We start from the raw sequence: 24,154 nt of genomic DNA on the forward strand, positions 1-24,154 counted from the left end.
ATGAGTGAAAGATGAAGATACTTAGAAATAAATGTCAAAGTTTTGCCTGCCTTGGTGAACAATTTTGCTTGACTATTTTCAGAGGTGAAAGCACCCTTCTCTTCCTCTGATTTTAATGTGAATCATGCACTCTCAGGATTGTGTAAAAAAGACTAATTTTATTCACTGTCACAACTCAGTAGTTTTGGATTGTTAATATCATGCCTTCAGCTTCAAGCTGTGGTCAGAATTAAAGTGTAGTTTGGATTAGTTATCTAGTTTAAAATTACAAAAGTGGTGAAAAGTACTAGACTTCAGTTAGGAAAAGCCAGAGGAAGGGGGTGGAAGTACCACAAACTACCTGCAGACAAGGGGATAAATACAGACAAGCTGTTCTAAAAAATGTAAGAATTTTCATATCAAAATTTTGATGCATCCTTCAGTAATGTTCTCTGAAATTAATGTAAAATTCATATATATTTCAAAAGTACCAGAACAGAGGGCTTAAACAAAGTTATTGAATAGGGAAGTTACTCTCATCATTAAATTCATTTAGATTTTAAAATGTTTAATTAAATAACAAATTATTAAAGTCATTCTCAGCATTAAAGCATGTCTTCTCTGTTGGTCAGGACTGTGAATTAAAGCAGTCTGGCTGGCTTTGCAGACTTTAATTGTATTTAATGAGGGATTCATACCCTTTTCACTCAAAAAACTAGTAACACACTTTTAAAACTAATGGATGTACTTCATATTTTTATATACACATGCACACACATCTACAGGAATAAATCTATCAGGAACTTTTTCGTAGAAGTGGAAACAAAAAAAGTTGCCAGTGCAATATGAGTAATCCTTATAACCACCTGTTGGATTTGTCAGTATGCTGTATACCCTTGTGTGATTAGGTATTTGTAAACACCAGCCTTCAGCATTCCCAAACTGAATTAAAATTCAGAAAAAGCAGAGATCTGTCATTCTATTTTCAATAAAAACAAATGCCTTCTCTTTTACTCTTGTTTTTACTTATTATTTTTCCTTATGAAACCATACTTCAGGCTTTATGCATAATAACTGTGGGAATTGTATGTTCAGTTAACATTTGCCACTAGTTTAGCATGAAAATAATTGCCTGTGTTTTGATAGCCACTCCTCTGTCATCACAGATAGGCAGGTGCAAGATTGCCGAAAGAACAAGTCTGGAAGTGTAAATTAATCAAATCTTTCCTGCTTTTGTTAACAGTTCAAGTGGACTCTATAGCTCAAGAGCTCAGGTAAGAACTCATGTTGTTTATTTTTCCAGTTTTATATTCTCATTATATTGATAAATTCATACCAATGGTACTGCTACAAAATAGAGAATCCAGCAAATGATGCATTATGTAGACATTTAGCATAGATCTGACAAAGGGTACTTGATGCAGATTCACTTTTTAAATATACCAAAAATAAAAGCAAAATGTTAGCAATAATTATGCAAGCATAATCAAAAGTAATGCAAAGTAGGCAGGATTCTGGTACGCTGTCTTTATCTTCAGCCTGTGTCAGGGCACGCAACAAAAGAGTATAGTTTCTGATCAGCCTTCAGTCTTCTTTTTTCTGTAGTAAGTATAGTATTTCAACATCTGAACATTCTAAGAGTTATTAACATTTGTAAGTTTTTGTTAGATGGCTTTTATGAAACTGATAGTCTCTGTAAACTACTGTAAATTCTAAATGCACTAATGGCTCATTCTACCTCAAGTACTTGCTAAAAATTTCATATTTTATTGAAGAAGCAGAGAGTACTTTTCAAATTTGCATTAAGCATGGCAGTCCATTCAAAACCATAGACTGTACAAGAACATTTCAGATCACTAATAATCTAACAAAATGTTAACATTACTACTTTAATCTTACTAATTTGTGTACCAGCTTCTAATAACTAGTCCAAGAGCTTAGAACAAACTCTGGGAAGACCAGAATATTGTTCAGTACCAAATGTTCAAAAAAGGACATGTACCATAGATTCAAGTTTTCTCTGGGACAAGTTCACTCTTCATGTCCCCCAAGAGAAATATTTACAGGTAGCTGCAGATTCCCAGAGTTATTAATCAAAATTACAATGGGTTACAGCTGCAATATAAATACTGAAAACACGTTTGCAAAAGCTCTAAAGAGTTTTTCTTACATTAACTTATTTTTTCTGTGCTCTTCATCACATGCTACTTGAGCTGCTTTCTTAACTTCAGCAGGCATCTGAAGTATGTGCTTGTGTGTTCATCCATCTAGGGAACAGAAACATCATGTGATTTATTTTATCAATCAAAATGCCACTCTCTTTTAAGATAGGACATGAAATATTTACAGGAAGTTATTTTCAGCGAAGACATACAATATTTTAAGGTTTTGCTTTATAATAAACCTGAGGAAATCACAAGCTTCTTATAGATATTCCATGAACAGCAGTGGAGGCTAACTTTTCAGATAAATTATTCATGATGATTCACTCATTCAGCTCTACTGTGAATCTCACTTTTCTGTATGGCTTCAGATTCCTGAGATTTGGTGCTTCTCCTTTTTCCTCTGTGCATCCCTAATTTATGCACCAGAAGGATGCATTAATCCGAAGAGGCAGTCATCCAAAAATGAGGATGGTCCATGTGTTCCTAAGAGAAAATGTTTGAAAAATAGAGGATATGTAAGTTTCTGTAACATCAGGGAAGCTGTCATTTATGCATTATCAATTACTATAGCTTTTCCCAAGGAATTTTGCTTTTCTATGTGAAATACACACTATCTGAGGAACTGTTGTGTAACGGATTACTGTCTCTGTCAGAGGTGTGGACTACCTCCATAAGGAAATATACATTGGTTGAAAACAGTGAGCTAAACAGCCAATAAAGCCTTTGCCCAGTCCTTAACTTGATATTTGTAATGTCTACCGTACCAAATTCCATATTGGGTATCTTTGCAGTAAAGTGGCTTTACTGGCATGCAAGTCAGGTGATGGACTTTTATGAATCGATTTGTTTATAAAAAAATAGAGGAAGAGAGGCAGGGGCTGCCTTTTGGAAATGTAGCCTGTGAACTGCGTTCTTATTACTCATACCCATACCATTGTGGAAAAACTATTGAACATTCCTCAAGAATTAAAGACTGAAACAGTCTGTTGTGTTCCCTGGATACAGATATTGGAACCACTGTCTTTTCTGACCAAGGTTCTAAATGCTGTGTTGGCTGAGAAATTTAAATCCATGCTTAATTAATTTCCCCTTTTCCCCTGGCTTATCCTATCTGACAAAGCACTTTTGCACTCCTTATTGAGTTTCTGTTACAAAGTGCCTTGGGATACTCCTACATGAAAGGCACTACATAAGCTTACATGCTTATATTGTATTATTATTAGTTTCATAACATTGATTGGTTCTAGAGCATTTGTTAGCCTTTTCGTATTCTGCAAGTTGTGTTTCACAAAAGTAGAGAATGAAATAGATGAAAAGAAAAACAAAGAGTTGCAATCACCAATTAGATTCTATAATGCATGAAAATTTCACTCTTCTAAATTTCAGGGGTTGCATTATTGCTTAATGGAATTCAATGCCAAAAATCTATTGATTTCAGGAAAGCAAAGATTTCACCCAGAAATTTGGCTAATGGTTTTGTTATCATCCATTTTTTCCTAAGAAATAGGACCACCTTTTTGCATTCAAAAATTTTCAGAAAAGCATTACTTTAAGGGCCAATCTGGGTTTGAATTTTTTTCTGATTAGTAAGATAACTAAAACTTCCCTGAGTTTTCAGAGGGCAGTACTTTTCTTCCCACTACTGACCACCTATACACAACTCCTATTTAAATGTCAAACTGTCACTGTTTTCATGTATTTATGTGCCTTAAGGCACCCCAGATTTCAATATTATGTCAATAGTTTTCTTTATACATGAATATTATTAATACTTCTCTGTTATTCAGATCAATAAGACTTTTTTTTCTGTATCTATGGTATATGCTGTAATATTGAAGGATAATATATTAAACTTAGTAAGCCCTTCAGAACAGAACTGTTTCTCCTTCCAGTCTTAATCATTTACTTCTGAACAACATGGTTTAATTTTACATTTAAGAATGTAATGCTGTGGTAATTTCATTGGTAGCTAAACTATCCACAGGAAGAGATGAATAGTTTATCAAAACCTAAACATAGCAAAACAGAATATGTGGTAGAACCGAGTGCTGAAGCCAGGAGATCTCTGTCCCATACATTCAAGTTTGAATCTGACACCTTTTGGGCATAACAACTCTGTTGTATCCATCTTCTGCAAGAAGCAGAAAGAAGAGGTCTTCTCTTGGATGATTTAGTCATGGCCCACTGAAAGGACCAGGACCTTCAGCTGTGTTCAGGATTAGAATGAAAACCAAAGGGAAGTGAGGAATATTGGTGTGATGTATTCTCATTACTGTGTTCTATTTAACAGATGGGATACAGTACGGTAAACCATCTGTAGGTTATAGAGTGGCAGCTGGGTCAGACCAAGGAAGAGCAAATTGGATCGATCCAAGCATGGGATTACAAAAGCATAGATCAGTTTGGCTAAGCACATATCTGAATAGAAAGAGTACCTTTTCTGGGTTAGATACAGGTGAAACCAAGTCTTTTCGGCTCTGTCACTAATGATTAATGAAGATTCCACAAGGAACTGGTCTTTCAAGTCATGGAGAACAGTCCTGTTCTTTGGTGGGAACAGTTACACTTCCCCTTACTCTCTGTAGCATTGGATGACTTCCTCAAAAGGAAAATTTCTCCAAAAGTAAAGAGAGTTACTTTTTATCTGAAACTCATTCCGGATGTTGTGACATTTTAGATATGCCGATAAGTTCAACTGTTCAGTTTGAATTATTGAGTTGAAATATTGAATTAATGAAATCTTGAATATTTTAGCAGAGAGAGAGAAAAGTAATAAAACATAGCTGTCTGGATGTCTTTCTGACAGAAGGAGCAACGGGGCACTTCACCCTGCTGCTTTCTCTTGATTAGGAGGGTGAGAAACCAGCAAAGCAACCCTACAATCAATGGTATCAAAGTATTTCAGAAGGTTTATGTTACTGAAATATATCTCTTATCTTTAACCAAAATGTTTAAGAGGTATGTCAATATAAGTAACAGTATTGACAGCATACTAAAAGGCATTTTGCTAATTGAAGTAGTAAATACTTATTCTACAGTGCTGAATGTTTTGCTCATTTCTTCTAAGTTCTAGTATATGGTACGTATCCAATTATATCTGAATACTAGTTTCAGACAGTAATGGAATGAAGGTAGAGAGTTTGGTAGATAGAAGATGATATGGACACTCAGAAAAAGTTCATGGCATTTAAGAAGAGGGCTGTGCATGCCTAGCTGCATTTAGAAAGGAATAGTTCATTGGTAACTTTCTTTCTGAGCTTCATAAAACCACCAGGCTTTTAAAGAAATACTTGTATGAAAAGAAAGCAGTAGCCTGGCAGATGACCAAGGAAAGAGGTAAAAGCAGTACTTAGATGATGGAAAAAGTGGGCATATGAAATAAAGTCACACAAAAAGGCTCAAAGGTGTTCCTCAGTAAGAATTGAGATTATGATTGATTTGTGTAGCTATCACCTTCACAGCACTCTTTCCCACAGCACTGCTTAAAAGTGAGACAGAGACTGCGAAAGCTGTTTGTTCCTAGCCTGCATCAAAAAAACTCTCAGGTTTGTCCTTTGGGCTTGGCTTCTGTTTTCTATGACCAGGAGATGGTCATAGACTCCGATCTTCTGGAAACTGCTGGGTACTTAATTACCAGCCAGGGTTTAACCACGACACTGGGAAAAAGCACATTTGTCATAATCCTGAATAAGCACATTTGGGATAGAACTGAGGGGGACTCCTTCATTGCCTGGTGACTCATCTGTCTGCCACTGGCAGAGTGTGGAACCCTTGCAGTGCTCCATGTGGTTTGCTGACAACAAAGTGTGTCCCTGAGTCCCAATAGACTTAGTAGTAAGTGCTAAATGAAGATGGTCAATAGTTATATCTACTGCAAAGAAATTTATCCTGAATTTTTGCAGATGTGTCTGGCCTTGACAAAAAGTCTTTTTTTACAATTGAAGATTAGGTGTTGACAGCATACGTCCCCAGCTCTCCTCCCCAGAGTTCCCTATGATGGTAACTGGCTAGGACAGAGTTGTGCCACCTTTAAGTCTTTCTCCGAGATATGTCTAGATTAGGCATTTCACCTGGGACAAAGATCTGTATCATGCTGTTTCTATTGATAACTGATCTTCAATTAAACAATGGACATTAATTTTGAGAGTACCTATTCCTAAGGTCTGGTAGCAGAATGATCACTTAAGAGGATCTACTGTTTGCTCTTTAGCTTCAAAAAAGAACTTTCTCCCTTCCCTAGCCATTGTAGAAATTGAAATGATTATGGGGCTTTGGAAATATTAACCTCTGCCTCATACTCCATGATTTCTGGTATAATCAAGTCTGTCATGTTGTCACCAATCATATTTTTTAAATTCCCAATAAATCTTGTTAATTTATTTTTCTTTTCTGACAACACTATTAGGTTCTTAAGGAATTTAGGCTGTCATGCTAGTCAGTACTCTCCTCAAAGAATCTGTGGAAAACTGTTTTATGCTAAGGAAAAATTATTTTCTAATGGAAGTTTGATAGAAAACATTGAATAGTCAAGCATAAACAAACACTGAACAACCAGTACGTGGTGCAGTTTACTGTGAGGCAAAGGTGTATGCTGGTCACAGAATTAATAAAATAATAGTGCTGGAATTCACCTATCCTTATTATTACATCCTGTATGTCAACCATTCTCATAATAGCTAATAAACCAAGCATAAATGTAAATTGTAATGGCAATCAAATTTATAGGTCTGTCATGTCTAAGTTCCTCCCTTATTTCCTCCTTCATCTTCCAGTCTCCCTCTAGTTAGCCATCAAACTGTGAAACCTGCAGTGCTGCCATTCTTTCTCTCCTTTTGCTCTGCCTCTCCTCTCCTCTCCTCTCCTCTCCTCTCCTCTCCTCTCCTCTCCTCTCCTCTCCTCTCCTCTCCTCTCCTCTCCTCTCCTCTCCTCTCCTCTCCTCTCCTCTCCCTCGCCTCGCCTCGCCTCGCCTCGCCTTGCCTCACCTCAACTCATCTTTCCCTTTCCTAGAGCTCTGATGAATTGATGGACCTTAGGCTTTTTACCTTTTTTGTACTCCCATATGCTTTCATACCTCAGAAATCGGTTGTTCTTTCAGTACTGTTAAAACAGTAAACAAGAAACAAACACAGGAAGAAGTTCAAACCTTTTCCACCTCAAGTTTTCCATTTTTGAACATTCATCTGAGTGGGTTAAGGCCTGCATGAAGAGTTTGGAACTTGCATATGGAGAACAAAAAATAAAACATTTTTTTTTCCATTAAAATCTTATTCTTTGAAGGAGATTATAAAAGGAAATAAGAACCTCCACTCTTAAAACATTGTCATTGCTTCTGTGAAGAGAAATAATACCATCTAGTTCTGGATGACCACAAGTAATGACTAACGTTTTGCAGATAACCCTGAGGTTGACACTTATTTGGCTTAACTATTTAGTGAATTGTTCTGAATAACCACTAAGATGGTTGAAATAGGAACTGTATCTCATGATCCTTTTGAGACACTTGTGGTTGGAGTTGTTAATTACAATGAATCATTTGCCTAATTCCTGTAGACATTAAGACCTTTTAATCTATGCACTGTGACCTTTGCCTTTTCCTCCTGGATTTATTTAGAACATTTAGCAGTAGTATTTAATGTTCAGATTTCCATTGTAGCTTGCTTAGTTGATACTTTATGTGCATTTGCTTTATAGGTGACTTTTATAGCTTTCTTCAATAACAAATGCATTAGATAAATTTCTAGCATATTACAGGCCTCTCAACATCTACTATGTTCATTTCTAGCCAATATCTGCAGTCTCAGTGTCTCTTTTCTCTTTGTTATTTTATTTTATTGTGATTTTACAATTTTTCCAATTAGAGACTCCATTTAATATATTTTAAAAAGCAATGATTAATTAGTTTCAAAGTATTCTTTTCTGTAATATTTATTTTTATAATATATGTCAAATACACATCACTTTAAATGTGGCTGCTAGACTGGCAGATAGTTATTTGCAGGTTTTTTCTACCTGAGAGCTTGTTGCATGTTAGAATGCTCCTTGCCTTGAACTAAAACTTGTACATTATTTAATATATTACAAGACTTGTTGTCTTCCCCCTCACAACTTCTGTGTTCATCAGCACACAGTAAATGTTATCCTCCCAGACCTACACAGGAATTTTGAGTTGCATGTGCCTTAATGCCTTCTGCTGTGTGACAGAATGTGTTCGAACATTATAGCCCCAAATGGTTGTTTCCTGTTATGGCAGATCTTTTCTCTGTAGATGACCACAAGCATTATGCCAACCGGTGACTTCTGCCTCATGTATATCAATCATGAGTTAAATATTATGGCTGGCTGAATTGCTCTGTCTGACTGATGTCAAGGGTGGATTCAGCCAAGCAAAAGCAAGCTGAAACAGACTGTGGACAGCCTGAAGATAGCAAGGAAAGGAAAAGAATGCAGCCATGGGACCTCCTGCTACGTTGTCAAAAAAAAAAACCCCAAAACCCAACAACAAAAAAAACCCCAAACAAAACCTTATCTTCTTTACATCTCAAACCAGACTGTAGTTTACCAGTATGCTTCTTATTTAAACATCTACTGGCGTTAGCAGGCTGACCACACACATGCAAGGCTTTCTCAATGCAAAGGTTGTGTGGATGATATGTGGATTTGCCTAGAAACTTAATCCATTCTAAGCCAAATTCTTGGCTTCTGTCCCACTGGAATTTACTGACCTACTGAACCTGGACAGATTGTGTAAATGAAAAAGAGGCTAGGGAGGCTGGGTTTGGCCCAGATCTTGGCTGTTCATTCATATCACTGAGTTTAAGAACTCCTTGAAGTCCACACAATAAAATCTTACCTGTTAGAAAAGGGTTCAAATATACAATTCTAGCCATATACAGTTCTTGATCTATGAGCTACAGAATGACATCATGAAGTCATCCATTTCATTAACATAGTATTTCAATTAGAGGGTTTCTGTGCCTTGTTTTTTATATGATCTAAATATCCTGATGATCCTACAAGCTTGTAAACTAAAAACAAGAAAACCAGAGAAGAGTTTTTAAATCTCTGCTTTCCTTCTCTGCTTTGTCGTACCTGTGGGGAGAACCCTGCTAAAATAGCAAACTAGAGCTAAAAAAAAAAAAAAAAAAAAAAGACAAAAATCAAAAAAAAGAAAAAGAGATTTTAAAAAATGCTATATCATGAGCCTATTGCGGCTTAAAATCATTGTCCTTTAGCCTCAGGCAACATAGTGAGCTTGAGGCATGGGTAAATTTCACCATAACTGCATGCTTTTTCCTATGTTATTGCTGACTTACCATTGCTCCACTCTTTTTACGTGCTTCTTTTTATTTGCTCAATCATTTCACAGTCCAGTTGTTCTTTTTGGTCAGGTGGCCTATAACATTTAGTTTACTGTCTGAAACATCTCCAGGCTCAGTACATAATGACTCAACACCATTACCCATTTCTCCCCAGCCTCTTCTTATGGGGGCTAATAAATCCTCTTCCACCAGCAAGGCGATGGCAGCTCCTTTGCTTTTCTTCTGTCCTTTTAAAATAAAATATATCTTTTAATATCATGCCCCAGCCACCTTTCAGTTATGATACTGTATTATCTCCGCATTATTGTCTGTCCCGTACGGTTCCTTTTCTCCTAGCTAAACCTTTCATTTGTGTACACAGACAGACACTGTAATACCCCCAAGTTACCGAGTTCATTTTGCTCTATATTAGTGTTCATAAATATGAATTTCCCTTTTATCTTCCTTTCCATCTATACCTCATGTGCATTCCTTTCATCTTGGTTCAGCCTTGGACTGAACTTCTCACAACTATGGCATTTTGGAAAAAGAGCTTTGCCTGTGTGTGGCGGTGAAGTTTCCTATCTGTAGAAGTCCCTTTAACCCTGGCATGGTTGTTATGGTGCACAGGAAAAGCCTCTGTCACTTTCACAGACACAACTTGTAAGCCAAGTGTACAAGTTTGTTAGGAAGGGGTGAAATGTATTTTTTGTCTTGTGTGTGACTATAAAAATGAGAAACAGTCAGATTTTCTTTAATTATCGTTGGAGTTAGTCATGCTAGTTCTGAGCTTCTATTACAGCCAATTCACCAGGTTTAAATGATGAGCAATTTTTTTCAATACATTTCATAGTTTGAAGTTCTTATAATTTTAATGTTTACAAATGTTGATTGAAGGAAATTACTTTTACCTTATGAATTCTCTCCCAAATACTTTTTCAGGAATTCCCAGGTGGTACTCTTTTCCAGATTATTTTTCATCACCCAGGCTGAATCAGTGAAATACAACACATTCAGTCATGGAGTCCAAATGTTATAGATTTTCTAAAAGTAACTGTGGCCCAGTTTACTTTATAAAATACAATAAAACATTACTGTCAATAACTCTGACTCCAGATTAGCAATCACGGCAAATACATGTTTACCTTCTTGTCAGTGGTGAGGACTCCCAAGACTAGCCTCCAAAATTTCAGCTGCAAAAACTCACATCAGGGTTCTGTTAATAAGTGTCTTTTAAAATATTTTCACATAAAGCCATAAGTTTTAATTGACATAATTTTAAATATATTTTAATAATGTTAAGAATTATTTAAAAGAATTAGAAATAAAACTTTTTTTTTCCTGGTGTAACTTAATCTTCAACTGCCAATGAACTGTAGCTCAGCTCTTGGTTACAATTTTCTCAGTCGCAGTGTCTTACTCCTTGGAGTTCTTCGGCTAGTCAGTGTGTTGCCACCTATAACTTGTAAAGCAAGCAGTTGTTTCTGAACATGTGCAATTTTCCCAAACTTGACAATTCACAGATCTTTCTCACTTTTACTTTTTTTAGGCAGGTATAATTGTCATTTCATTTTACTCATGCTCCAGCATGTTCCACTCTTCAGGGAGAAATTCATGGACTTAAAAAACATCTGTAGGCATACTTTCATATCCCACTGAGTAGAAAGTCTGGAAATGGGAAGTACCTTGCAGGATGGAGCATCAGAATGCAGTGCTGTAGAAATCATAAGAATGTATGTAGTCCATACAGCAGACAAGATAGAAGGTATTGTTAAGTTGAAGGGTACAGAATAGGGGGGAAGTCATTAGAACCTTGTCTTGAACTGCCATTCTCACTGATGAAAAGCATCTCATCAAGTATCTTCCTTAAAAAAAAAGAATAGATTATTTAATATACATGTCATTTTATGTCTTTTGACTTAGTTTTACATCTAGTACATATACAGACTTTAGAACAGAATACAGTAAACAGAATTACTGCTTAGTTGTCATTTTTCCAAAGGCATAATGCTTGTAGACTATATTCCAGTATCCATGATCTGAAGTGATGCAATTTACCTTCTTCCTTTTAGAAAACATTCTTCTGTCTCTGTGAACAATATCCGTCTCTTAAAAACAGCTTCTATTTAGTTTTCTGAATCTAGGATTTGTCTTTGTATGTAGTTAGAATATGTGAATTCTTTCATATTCAGTAAGTAAATTCACTGCATTGGAAACACCACCTTAATCCTTGGATGCTGAGCAGTTCTTCACAGACCTGACTGAATGTGGATTTTCAGTCTTTCTGTGGAGACTTCAAGTTCTGGCTATGAAAAGACAGCGTGTTACTACCAGCTTTCTGTCCTCACTTTCAGAGAAACCTGAGTTGAGAACTCTATCACTCCTACTTCTACTATAAAATTTACATACGGTCTTTGCAAACAAAGAGGGTTAGGTAAGGAAATGGAACATAAATCTGTCTTAACCTGAAGACAAACAATTGAGTTCATAGTTACTCTCCCCCTTCCTCTCCAACCACTTTTGTCCGTCTGAAGTGGCTGTAATTAATAGCACTCATTTGGGTTTTCAACTGCAGTGATCAGACTTACCAACTTACTTTCTTTGGACTCTGGCATTCCAGCTCCTTTCATGAACCTCCAGCATTCATGGCTGATGTAAATAATAACATCAATGTCATTTCTGACATGTGATCCATACTAGGAGCAGATCATCCCCTTTTTTAATCCAGTGCTAGTAATTTCTCCTGTTCATCATCAGCTTATGAGGAGCTCAGGATTTTTGTGTGATTTTGGGGTATCAGATACTTTCAGCTATAGCCTAAACCTTTAGAAGCCATTGTGCTAGATGGTTAAACAGAATCCAGCTCATCTGTTTCTTAGAGAACAAGCTGACATAGAAGAGGACTAAGATGGGGAATCATTCAGAATTTCTGTTCCTTTTAGGTACCTCTGATTCAGTATGGTCTTAAAATTCTTAGAAGAAAGCCCAATCATGACAGACATTTGTAAGCTACTGATTCACCTGTGAGTGGCAAGTGTCCCTGAATTTTCAAATGCCAGCTTTTCCCTCCTGTAAGGAAAAAGTAGTATTTGACTTCCACAGTGTTGTAGGGCAACTGCAAGTTTGTCAACAAAACCTGATCAAGGCCTAAAGCATATGATTAAGGAGTAGTTAGGTTAACCTTCTCCTTGCAACTACTGATCTGAAGTTAAATGGTTCTGTAGATCAGATGATGTCCCCTTTAACTGTAATTCAATAATCTAATACTTTTGTAGTACAGTCAAAAGTCAATTCAGGCTAAGAACTTTCAGAACAACTGAAATGTTGCACTAATTGTTCTTGCACAAACCCACATGAGGAGTGGGCTCCTTAAATAGTGTTAGACAATAAATGTAAGTGCTTTGATATTCAAAGACAGACATTCATTTTCTCTCTTGAAGCTAAGGAGTGTACATGAGATGCAGTGTGCTCTCATAATTTTGCATGGCATCCGTTACAGGCAGTAAACATCAGTCGTCAGGCTGAACATACCCCTGGTTTTGCCCACTATGGCAATTCTTTACTCCGTTGTCATGCTTTACCAAACTGCAGGCTGCTGTGAATAAGAATAAAAAAGTCCCCAGAGATCTGGAATTCTTGCCAGCAGATAAACAACAAAACAACCTTGCTGGCTACAAAGTGGTTTAAGGTTGGGTTAAAGGCTTGACAAACACATTACTTAAATGAATCAATTACAAAAAAAGATGAGCATGACAATTTTTAGCAGTAGGAAAACTGTATGTGGTTAGGACTGCTTAAAAACCTCTCTTGTGAGGCATTGCTTTATGGTGAGGAGTCAATGCACTGTTCTGCCTGTATACTACCAGTGTCTGCAAGATATATTCTGAGCAGATATAAAGGAAAGACCCAGTAAATTCCCCCCAAAATAATTTAGGTACTAAATACAGATGAAAGATTTACCATGGTTAGGGTTTTTTTAGCACATGCAACAAAGTCTTACATGTCTTGGATTTTAATGTCTTGGCTCACACTATGATAACTGACACAAGACTGGTTTTGGTTACTGAGTCATTAACTAAAAAAAAAGAATAATAAAAAATCTGCTCCTTATAGATAGTACTAAAATAATTTATTAATAATAAAATTTAAGTACAGTTAAATTGGGGGAAAAAAACCCAAAACATGTATTGGCTTTGGGCTCATAATAATAACATTTTCTCCTGTTTTATGAGCCTCAGATTACCAAATAACCTTGACAGCTGAATCAGTGTTCCATGACAACAAGCAGGCCATTGATAAATAGCAACAAAACTATTAGATGTTGAATTTAAGAGATGAGTAATAGAGAAGATAAATTATAGGTTTACCATTTGACAGACTACAGCTTGACAAATCTGTGCTAACCTACATGTGTGTGTATGTGTGAATGTACAAAAGAGAGAAATAGAAACTTTTAAAGACAAAGGTGAAACCGACATGCCATGAATGTTACAAAGACATAAATATTTTTTTTTCATAGCAGTTAAATTCCTAATGTCTGTTATCAAATACTTAACAAATCATCTGTAAGTACTTGAAAAAACTACCACTTGTGAAGCTGTTTTTCTGGTTTAATTTTCATTTTTAATTTTAAGCACTGTAAGGTAGAAAAGAAGGGGAATTGCTGGTACAATCTTTAAACTGACCCTTGCAAACTAATAAATTCCAGTTAAAATTCAAAACCAGCAGCTTAAAAAGTTGCCAGCAAAAGCAAGAGTATATTCTGCTGGAGCTGAAAAATCTCTTCTGGGCCTTTGGAGAGCAATTTGCACTTCCTAGGAAAAACGCAACAACTGCTTTTTGTCCTTTGCCTGTAATCGGAGTGGTAATGTCAGGAATTATTTTACTTAAAATTGAATGTCATGTATTCACTTACTTTAAAATGATAGGAACATAGAGGAAATCTGGGTCAGTGGCCACTTGTGTACGGAAAAAGACATGATAAGGACGAGCAAATGCTTCAGTCTTTCATAGGGGATAAATTCTCTAACATGAGCACCATGCTTCCAGGCAGAACGGTGGGCCTCCTGTCCAGACATTGATCCAGCAGCTTTTGACTTACTGCTGTAGACTCTGGTGGTTGCAGTAGAGTGGGATTCTTGTGCTCCCACTTCCCAGAGCAGATCTGCAGGTGGCAGGTGGCAGCAGTACTCCCACACTGGTCTTGACTGTGGTCTGGTAACATCTGAGTTTGACTGTCTTTCAGAGTTGTGGTGAAAACCCAATGTGTTTGATAGTTGTTATGCCAGCCAACAGTGATGGTCTTATAACATTATGTTACTAGAGAAAGATTGTACTTAGTGAGCAAGAATATAGCAATCAACTTACTGGCTTGCCATGTTTTTCCTTACTTGACTGGAAGATGCACAATAGTCAGACAAATTACAAAAGCTGAAGAGCTAGATGAAGTTCTGTGACCTGTGTTGCACAGGAGGGCATACTAGATGATCTAATTGGATCTTCTGTTTTAAAAATCTATTAATTATGCTTGTGTAAGAAGCAGCTGTATCTTCGTCAAAGTGGAATTAAACTGGAAATTCATCCTGCCCTAAACACTCTCACAGTAACTACTGGAGGCAAACTTGAAGCTTGACAAATAAATAAGAAAGATCAAAAGCAAACCTAGTGAAGGTTTTGGTTTATACAAACAATTGTGTGTGAAGGGTTTTCAAACATTTGTCATTTATTCAATTTTCATGAAACAGCATGAATGGTATGAACTGATGTTCACAAATATGAATTAAGAAACTCTTGATTGTATTGTCTTAGAAATAAATTATGCATATTTGTCCACACTACATCCATCCCTAATGTCTGTTATATGGGCATCATTTCCAAGGGGATGCTTATACCATTGTGATTCTGACCTTTAATGTGATATTCACCTTATCCTCTATTTATAAACAGAGAAATAACATATAACAGAAAAGCCATAACATATTCAGCTACAGCAGGTGCTTAGCATCCAGTATTCCTGATGCCCATAGCATTTTAGCTTTCAGAAGATCAAGAATATCCACTGTGTTTAGGATGCATATGGTAGAATTTTAACATTCCCCCTAAAACACAGATCTTCATATTTCCATGTCCTTCATGTTTGCAATGATGGATTGCCAAAAAGGTGCTTAGCCAAAAAGGGTTGTTTTTTTTTTTTTTAACAAAAAGCTCAAGTTAGTCATATGCTTTCATCCAAGACAATTGGAACCTGAGCCAATTTAGTGCAAATAAAATACCTTGGAAGGATTAATTTATGCTGTCGAGCTTGTAATATGTGTAATCAATAGGAGTTCTCTGCATACACGGATTTTTTGCAAATCTTGCAGCTGCATCAGTGAGCCAAATGCAAAATCCAACACCTAAGGGCATCATGTAGATTTGTAATGCACCCTCAGTGTGCCTAAGGTCGAGAAAACATTGAGTGGATTACACAGATTCATATATGTATTTTTTTCATCTATGACAGATATAATATGAGCCCTAGTATTGTTAGTACATAAATTTCTTGGAATACAGTGTGTGAAAGAACAATGAAATCATGCCAAATCAGTCACACAAAAAGTTATTTTAAAAAGAAGGTTGAAGGGTCAGGCCTCTTTAGTGAGGTGTCATATGATGGAACATGTATATGCCATACAGATCAGAGGCATGGTGGCAAAGGTTTTGCTAAGTATCTGTAGAAGATAATTAATACACAGACCAATATGTGGATCCTATAGGAGCTCAAAGAATTATATCAAATCTGCTGAAAAGCTTCTTCTTGCCCTCTCTTCTCATGTCGATCATCTGAAAGTTAGGCATCTAGACTGGGTAAGGCCTTTCTCGTGGAGTGTCTCACCCTGTTTACCAGATCTAGTTTTTAAGTGGGCTGAACTACCCTGTGGAGGAGCCTTTTTCCAGAGTCTATATAAAGGCCTGGGAAAAGCTTAAAGTAAATATTTGTGGCTGGAGTTAATGAAATGAAACCAATTCTGGACTGATACTGAAAGAGGGACCTGTATTGCAAAATGTTCTGAAGGTGCAACGTGTTTCACACAGGTTCTGTGCTGTTGAACTCGAAGTATGTGCTTGGGTATCCATACTAATGTAAAGGTAATGAAGGCAAAGGCTCCAGATGTTGAAATATAACTAGTTTTATATTTTTCCCCTTAACTGTTTCTCTGGATTATGAACCCAGACTAAAATGTTTTTCATTCTTTCCTTGGTGTATTTGTTTTACTGTAGAGCAGAACTTAGATTAGCATGTTTATTTAGAATTAAAGATGTTGGGTTATGGTTTTTTTGGGTTTGCCCTCCTCTGCATTCCCCTTCCCCCAGATTTTGGCAGCAGCGAAAAGAAATGGGACTTGCCTGTGCCATGAACTTCGAGTACATGAGCTAAAATTAAATATCCACTACACACAACTTGATGAAACTGCAAATGAATTAGTAATTTGTCAATCCCCACTTTTATACTTAGAATTAAACTAGAGGACGGTGCTATATTTTAAAAAACTTACCCCTCACTTCTCCCACTTTTTTCTCTATCATTGGCATTTGATCATTGCAGTGCCTACAAATGCTCCATGGCTAAGAAGAGAAAAGCTGAAGAACAGTTATCAGGTGTTCCCGTCAACAAAAGGAAGTCCCTGTTAATGAAACCCCGCCACTACAGCCCCAGCTTGGAATGCAAAGAAGAAAACGAAGACAGGACAGATTTACAGGAAGAGATCAGTGTCCTTGAAAGCAGCTCAACTTCAGGTATTTGTGCAGTGTGGCTGCGCTTGAACCTGAATTCCAAGGGAAGGGAGATACGAAACAGTATTTTCAAAAAGGACGCAGAATGTGTTTGACTTCTAACAGAGTAGGAATGGCGTGTTTCTGTATAGGTTTAACCATCATACTTCCAATTATTTTGTACAATCACTCCTCCTGGGGTATAGTAAATGCTTTGTAGGATTTGTACAGACACAAGTACTGCAGCAGGTCAGATATGGAGCAGCATCTGTTTCTCCACTAGCTCTGTGAACAAACAAGGTTAAGCCTACCACTGAGAAAAACACATTTATGAAGAGCAGATTTTCACTGGAATACATAGACCTCTCAGGAAGAAAAAAACCCAACCCACTTAGCAAAACATTGTTGACTTTAACATTTAGCAAAGCAATTTCACATGTGTGTCTGCTATGTGTGTTCTGTTTAACACGATTATTAGACTCAGCACTTTCATACTTGCTATTCCAACTCTGCTAAGCCAAACATATACAACAATTTATAGAAACTTCTACAACCTGTATGCTGGAAAATATGAAAGAAGATGGGGAGACAGATATAGCTACAGTACATCTTTATTGCTCTTTCTTTCTAATACATGTTTATAAACATTCAAGATGAACAAAAAAAATCAAACTAAATTGACTGTCAGATATTTGTTTAAGAAGTCCTGCACAAATCATAAATCAGGCAAGTGAGAAGAAATCAGTGGAATACATTCTGCATTTTTTTTAAAGGGAGGAGTCATCAGTAGATAGCAAATGCCAAGATAAAAACGATGTGATCTGGCACTGGGAAATTAGTGATCATAGATAATATGAACAGAGAATGAACTTATATTCCACTTAGATGCTGGCTTATACTGGAGTTTAAAGGTATTTTATTTTCCACTCAGTTTCTTCTTATCAAATATTTTGGAAAGATAGGGTGCTAGATAATCTCATCTAGGCTCCCTTTCCCATAAAATGTTGGACCAGATGATCTATTGAGGCCCCCCCTAGCCTGGGCTGTTCTGTGATTCTATGATGAACTGAGATTAGGAATTTATATCTTTATCCACTCTAAAAAGAATTTGCTTCAAAAAAAAAGCAAAATAAACCCCACAAATTTTATACATATGAATAATATAAAACACATAGAAGAAGAAGAAGAAGAAGAAGAAGGCTGTCTTTCAAATTAAAGAGTCAGATCCTGTTTCTGCCAAATTCAGGGGAGGTCTTTGTGTCTTTTCTATACAGCAAAGATTTCAGCCAGTTGTGAATTGTAAGCCTTCTAGAGGAAAAGTCTTTTCCAGAGGTCTGCATCCCATCAATGTGAAAGGCTAGAAGGGAGCTCCCTCTTCAAACAGACCATTAATTAACATGATACCAAATGTCTCTCTCTTTTGGATGACATTACTAAGCTAAACTCATCGTGAAAAAAGCTCTATGGCTCCCAGTGCCTATCCAGCCTGCGAGGAAGATTTCTGTTTCCTGAAAGCAGAAGGGGAGCTGTTTGAGTAAGAGTTCCAGTATGGGATGGGGTTCTGTTGTTTTGGGGTTTTTTTTGTTTGTTTGTTTTGTTTATTGGTTTTTTTTGTTGTTGTTTTTTGGTGGGTTTGGGGTTTTTTTGGTGGTTTGGTTGGGGTTTTTTTAGATATATAGGTATTAGCTACTTTCTTCTTGAGTGGCCTCAGCCTGGTTCCTGGCCATCTAGAACTGCCCTCAGTAATGTGTTTTTCTTTCACTTGTGTCTGTCCTTTGCACAGCTTGCAGAACTTGCTGAAGAGGAAGTAATATGATGGGTGTAAAAGTAGAACTTTTTCCATATACGTATGAATATAAAATATTTAAGTGATTCTTTTTTTAAAAAAGGGGCAAGTGTTGGGCTAGGTCCATTGACGTAAATGTAGGGGAGCCCTATTTATGCCTAGCCCTTCAGTCAAAATAAAAAACCCCACTTTCCAAAAGATTTGATACCAGTGACATTTCTCCCAACTTGCTTGTGTCAATAACACAATCTATCTATCTTGCATTAATTTTGCCAGCTACAAAACAAAGTTCAGCTAAAGCATACAGCTGGTCTGGGTATGTAGGTCTATTTGTGATTTCTTAGTGTAATATTGCTCATTTCATTATGACCTCATGATTCTTGTCTGTTAATCAGTTAATGCTTCAGTTCATGGATTGATGCAACTGTAAACTAAGCTGAGTTTTGATTACTTTTAAAATAAATTTACAGCCTGTACAAGTGAAAAGCAAAGCTGGAACAGCTGAACCATTAAGGCTGGTTCAACAACAAATTTTTAAACATGGCATTTTTAATTATTATTTAAGCAGCAAAAATCTGGTATCATACCTTTACATTATTTTTTGTCTTTCGCACAGATTAATAATGGAAAAGACCTGTTATAACTATTATCAAGTTTTGTTTGGTTTGGTTTTCTTTTGAAGGGTGGGAGATTTCTTTTAAAAGTAGAACTTTTTAGTTTTTGAAATGACCCACTGATGGGATTCTGTTTTTTTCCAATTGGCAGAAGAGCAAATAATAAAAATCCGTTTAGCTAAAGTTATATATAGAGCCAAATCATCATTCTTACTATCTGAGATGTGAAAAGACAGCAGACTTTTTTATTCAGAATGCTGCAATGTGTGTGGTACTAGACCAGCTGCTAAAAAGTTACACTAAGGTTTACAGACATTTTTTAATAACACAACTTTATGCACAGAGAGCACAAGGCCACCTCTCCCTGCATGAGTCCAATTTTATGAAGAAGAATAAGAATTAATCAATATTTTCTTTTAACATATAACAAACAGTTGAACCAAACAATTATGTAAACTGGAAATGACCCAAAATGCTAACAGTTTGGCAGCAGTAAAGTGAAATGCATTGTGGTGCACATGTGCATTTTTGTCCCCCTTTTCCCCTCCACAATAATCTGCACTTAATAGGAATATTTTAAACTATGTAGCTAAGCAACAGAGGTAATTGTTGCTTTCTAGAGCTTTTGTTAGGCACTCTAACACAGCCCAAATATGCATAATTAGGTATAATGTCTATAAATCATTATTGTACACATGTGGGTAGTTAAGTGGATTGAGAGAATAGTTCAATGAATTGGACGTATTCACTGAAAATGCTTTTTATTTGTTTTCTGTAGTTCATAATACTTTAAAATTATCATAACCCTTTACACTTTCTCTTAATAGCTCGCTGTGTTATTGAGAGAAACTTCATTTGCATTTTAGACTATGCTTAATTTATTATTTAAACCTGGAGTTCTTCTGATTCAGGAGAGGACAGGCACATCTTATGAAATAGTCTGTGCTTGTTTATTCATCCTCCTTTCTAGGAAGTAAAATGTTAAATTTTTCAGTTTATGTTGAATAGATCCCAACAAAAGAATGTACCCTATAATCAGCATTATTGAAGGGGCTAGTGTTGTGACTAAATTCTTCCCTTCATCCAAAAATGCTTTTAGTTACTATGGCAATATTTACTTGATCCTGGCAAACCAGTGTTGATTTTAGAGAGATAATTACCAGAAAGGAAGATGATGGAGATGTATTTTTGAGTGTCCTTGTCAGAGGAAATGTTTATAAAAAATTAAATGAGATACAAAAGGCGTATTGTCTTCCACACTGACAACCTCTCCTGCATGCAGCCTCTGTTACCTGCTGGCTGCTGCTTTTCTTCTGAAGAAAGATGTTTATAAAGACAAGATGCACTTCAGTGGTGTCTTTAACAAGTCCTTTATAAGTCTGTACATAACAACCATTTCTGTTTGCTTGTGCATGACCTGATCTATCACTTAATGTGACAATTGCAGTGGTGACCAGGAGCTTGCCCTTTGTGAAGTACTGAGTTTTTTTCCCTCACAGTTTTTCATGGGATGTGGGGTGACTGGGAAAGCAATTAGGGCTCATTTGGAGAAAATATTTGGGACTCTTAAATGGAAGAAAAGTGAAAATAGATCAGAGAAATTTTAAAATGTGTGTCTGTGTGTGTGCTTGTGTATATATATACATAGATACATATGCATATATTATAGAGATTTCGTGTGTGTATATATGTATAGTACCTATCTATATATGGCACATTATATTTATATGAATAGATATGAATTTGTATGTGTTCTAAGATAATGTATGCCTTCACCAGCAGTGAAAAATGGCAACATATTTATTTCTTATATCACTTTGGAGCTATAATATAAAGTAGATAAAATCTTAGAAGGGCTTTTCCTGATGCTACAAGCAGTCGTTTCAAACACAGTCTTGGAATGAATTCAGTCATTTCAGAGTACCTTTGAGTAAAGAAACGGTGATTGGTAAGTAAATATCTTCATATCGTTTCTACAAGATACAAAAAGCAGTTATTCTTACATAATTTTCTATTGCTGTTTTTCTCATGCAGAGGAAAGTAGTGCAAAATCATCTGAGGAAACTCCTCATTCAGGTGGGCAAGAAAATTCCAGTCAAAGAAAAGATAACTACTCCAGCTATCAAGATGTTGTGGCCAAAACTTTGATGAACATGGGAAAACTGGCAAAAGATGCACCCAGTCAAACAGTGGCAGAAAATCTGAATGATAATGGCATTCAATCCTTAAAAACAGAAAGCGATGACACTGATGAATGTTATATGATTAACTCAGCTGAAGGAAAGGAAAAAACTGTTATTTCTGACCCAAAATACTGTTCATCTGAGGAAAATGAAAGTAACTCTGAAATTATGGACAATGAGTGGGACAGCTCCTCAAATTTCTCAGAAGAAACTAGTGTAAAGCCCCATGTAACTCAGAAGTATATTGTGGAGTGTAATCAACCTAGCATCCTGGAAGTTCCAGAAATTAAGAAGGAAGAGGTAGAATTTGGCCCTTGTGAAACACTTTGTGACTCAGAAACAAAGCAAAGAGCACCCCAGGAGTCTCACCCAGATCCTTTCGAGAAGAGAATTCAGAATCCCTTCCCTGAAAGTGAAGACGATGACAATGAGTGCCTGTCAGAAACCACAGAAGTCTCAATTGAGCTGGACAAAACAAAAGGGAACTTGAGTTTGCTAGAACAAGCAATCGCTCTGCAGGCAGAGCAAGGGCATGTGTTTCACAGCACCTACAAGGAACTGGATAGGTTTCTTCTGGAGCATCTAGCAGGGGAAAGGAGACAAACCAAAGTTATTGACATCGGTGGGAGACAGATATTTAGTAACAAACGTAAGGAAGTATTTTTGGCTGTTCTTATTGGCTTAAGCATGTATCCTGTGACTGATAGAGGATTCTGAGCTGGGTTTTATAGCAACACTAAAGAATCTGGAATTTAGCTGGTAATTTTGTTAATTATGTACCTTCACACTAGTGCCTTACGTCTAACCAGGTTAAATGCTAGGTACTTGGCTTCCTGTCAAACCACCATGCAAAATGATCAGTAATGGGTACTAAAAGGGCTGTGTACCTGGCACGGACACTCCTTCTCTTCCTTTTCCTCCTCCTCTGCCTCCTCCACCATAGGGTGCTAATACAAACCTCCTAAATTTCAGCGGCCAAAAGAGAAGGCATTAAAACGGTGCTTAAGGAAAGGTTAGGGTGAAAAGTTGGCCAATTCCAAACATACTACCTAATTCCTAAGCCATGTGTTTTCTGAGTTCAGTCTACTTCACGTATCAACATTACATTTTGCTACAGCCGGCACTTCTGAGCCAGGAAAGCACAAGCCATGCTCTTCTGCCTCATTCTCCATCAGCAGAATTACCAGTAAGTTCCAAAATCTTTATTGTTTCTGATGGTTTGTGGCATCCTACAAAACTGTAGGAACATTGCTCCATTTTCAGTACTTAATCAGGCTTCCAGAACTAGAGATTTAAAAGATTTGGGTTTGATTTGTGAACTGGGCTGTCTCACATGAAACTCCTCAATTGACAATAATTACAGAACATCAAGGGATGTCATTTTATAAAACACACTCCCTGCTGTAGTAAGTAACAATACATTAATCTGTCCTTTGACTTTTCCTTTTGGACTTCCAAATATACTGAGGTCACCCCAGCACTGCTGCAATTTCTGCTTTTGGTAAACTAAATGTACAGTGTTACTTTAGAGCAGTCCCTGAGGACATTGCAAACATTATAGTAGTTTAGTTATCTAAAATTTTAGTGTATGAGGTAACTGACAAGTTTTTTTAGGAGTTGCGTCTATAAAATATTTCCTGTAGTAGTTAAGAATATGCATGCATTTTTCTGACTCAAGCAGTCTTTTCATTAGCATGTCTGAAGCTGTACATGCACAGTATTAGTCTACCTCCTTGCTAAACTACATGAACCTTGATTTGCTCAGATGACTATGGTATATGCAGGAATTTCACAGATACCTTTTCTTATCCTGAGACCAGCCGTGTTCAGCAGGTTCACATTGGTGCCAATGTGACTGTCCCACAGCACATGTAGAAAGGAGCAGTGCTGGCAAGCATGGCAGAATCTGGCCCTTCCTGGTTTGCCTCATATTATCAGTTGTAGTTCGCAGGTGAGTTTGGATCCAACACTCATGGAGGAACAAACTAGGCTTTGTTCAGGTTGTATAAACAACATATGATTCTAGTCAGTGTGGTATCAGGCACATAATCTTTTCAATTTACGTAATTAGCTGGGGTTTATTTCTAAAAAATCCACCATTGAATCCATCAGCTCTTAATTTTCTTTCTTGGATGCTACGTCAGAAAAAACATGGCTTAAATTTATATTTTTCCATCTTTTTAATGATAAACCTTTCCAGTTAGTGGGGGGGGAAATAAAATCATATTTCAGGGTCCCTCTATTTCCTGTCCACTATTGCAGCACTTTCCATTTGCAGTGATTCTAAAAAGCATATGGCCTCCTGTTGATGCTCAGTCTATTTTCTTTTCTCCCTATTTCTTTTCTTTTTTTTTTTTTTCTTTTTTTTTTTTTTTTT

At 36.7% G+C, this 24,154-nt stretch overlaps 1 protein-coding gene across 3 annotated transcripts in view; it reads left to right on the forward strand.

Moving 5' to 3' along the window:
* The window catches only part of ST18 (ST18 C2H2C-type zinc finger transcription factor), a 101,230-nt gene that overhangs the window by 33,058 nt on the left and 44,018 nt on the right, over positions 1-24,154 (forward strand). For all 3 annotated transcript variants that reach the window (XR_003561701.2, XM_027811160.2, XM_027811162.2), the window contains exons 4-6: positions 1,223-1,253; positions 17,028-17,218; positions 21,629-22,426. Coding sequence is in view for 2 of the 3 variants with exons in the window: in XM_027811160.2 (XP_027666961.2) it covers positions 1,223-1,253; positions 17,028-17,218; positions 21,629-22,426 (1,020 nt within the window). In the remaining variant the exon portion in view is untranslated. The remainder of the gene's footprint in view (positions 1-1,222; positions 1,254-17,027; positions 17,219-21,628; positions 22,427-24,154) is intronic.

The sequence above is a fragment of the Falco cherrug genome, chromosome 3 (assembly GCF_023634085.1).
Source record: "Falco cherrug isolate bFalChe1 chromosome 3, bFalChe1.pri, whole genome shotgun sequence".
In the NCBI taxonomy this organism is placed as follows: Eukaryota; Metazoa; Chordata; class Aves; order Falconiformes; family Falconidae; genus Falco; species Falco cherrug.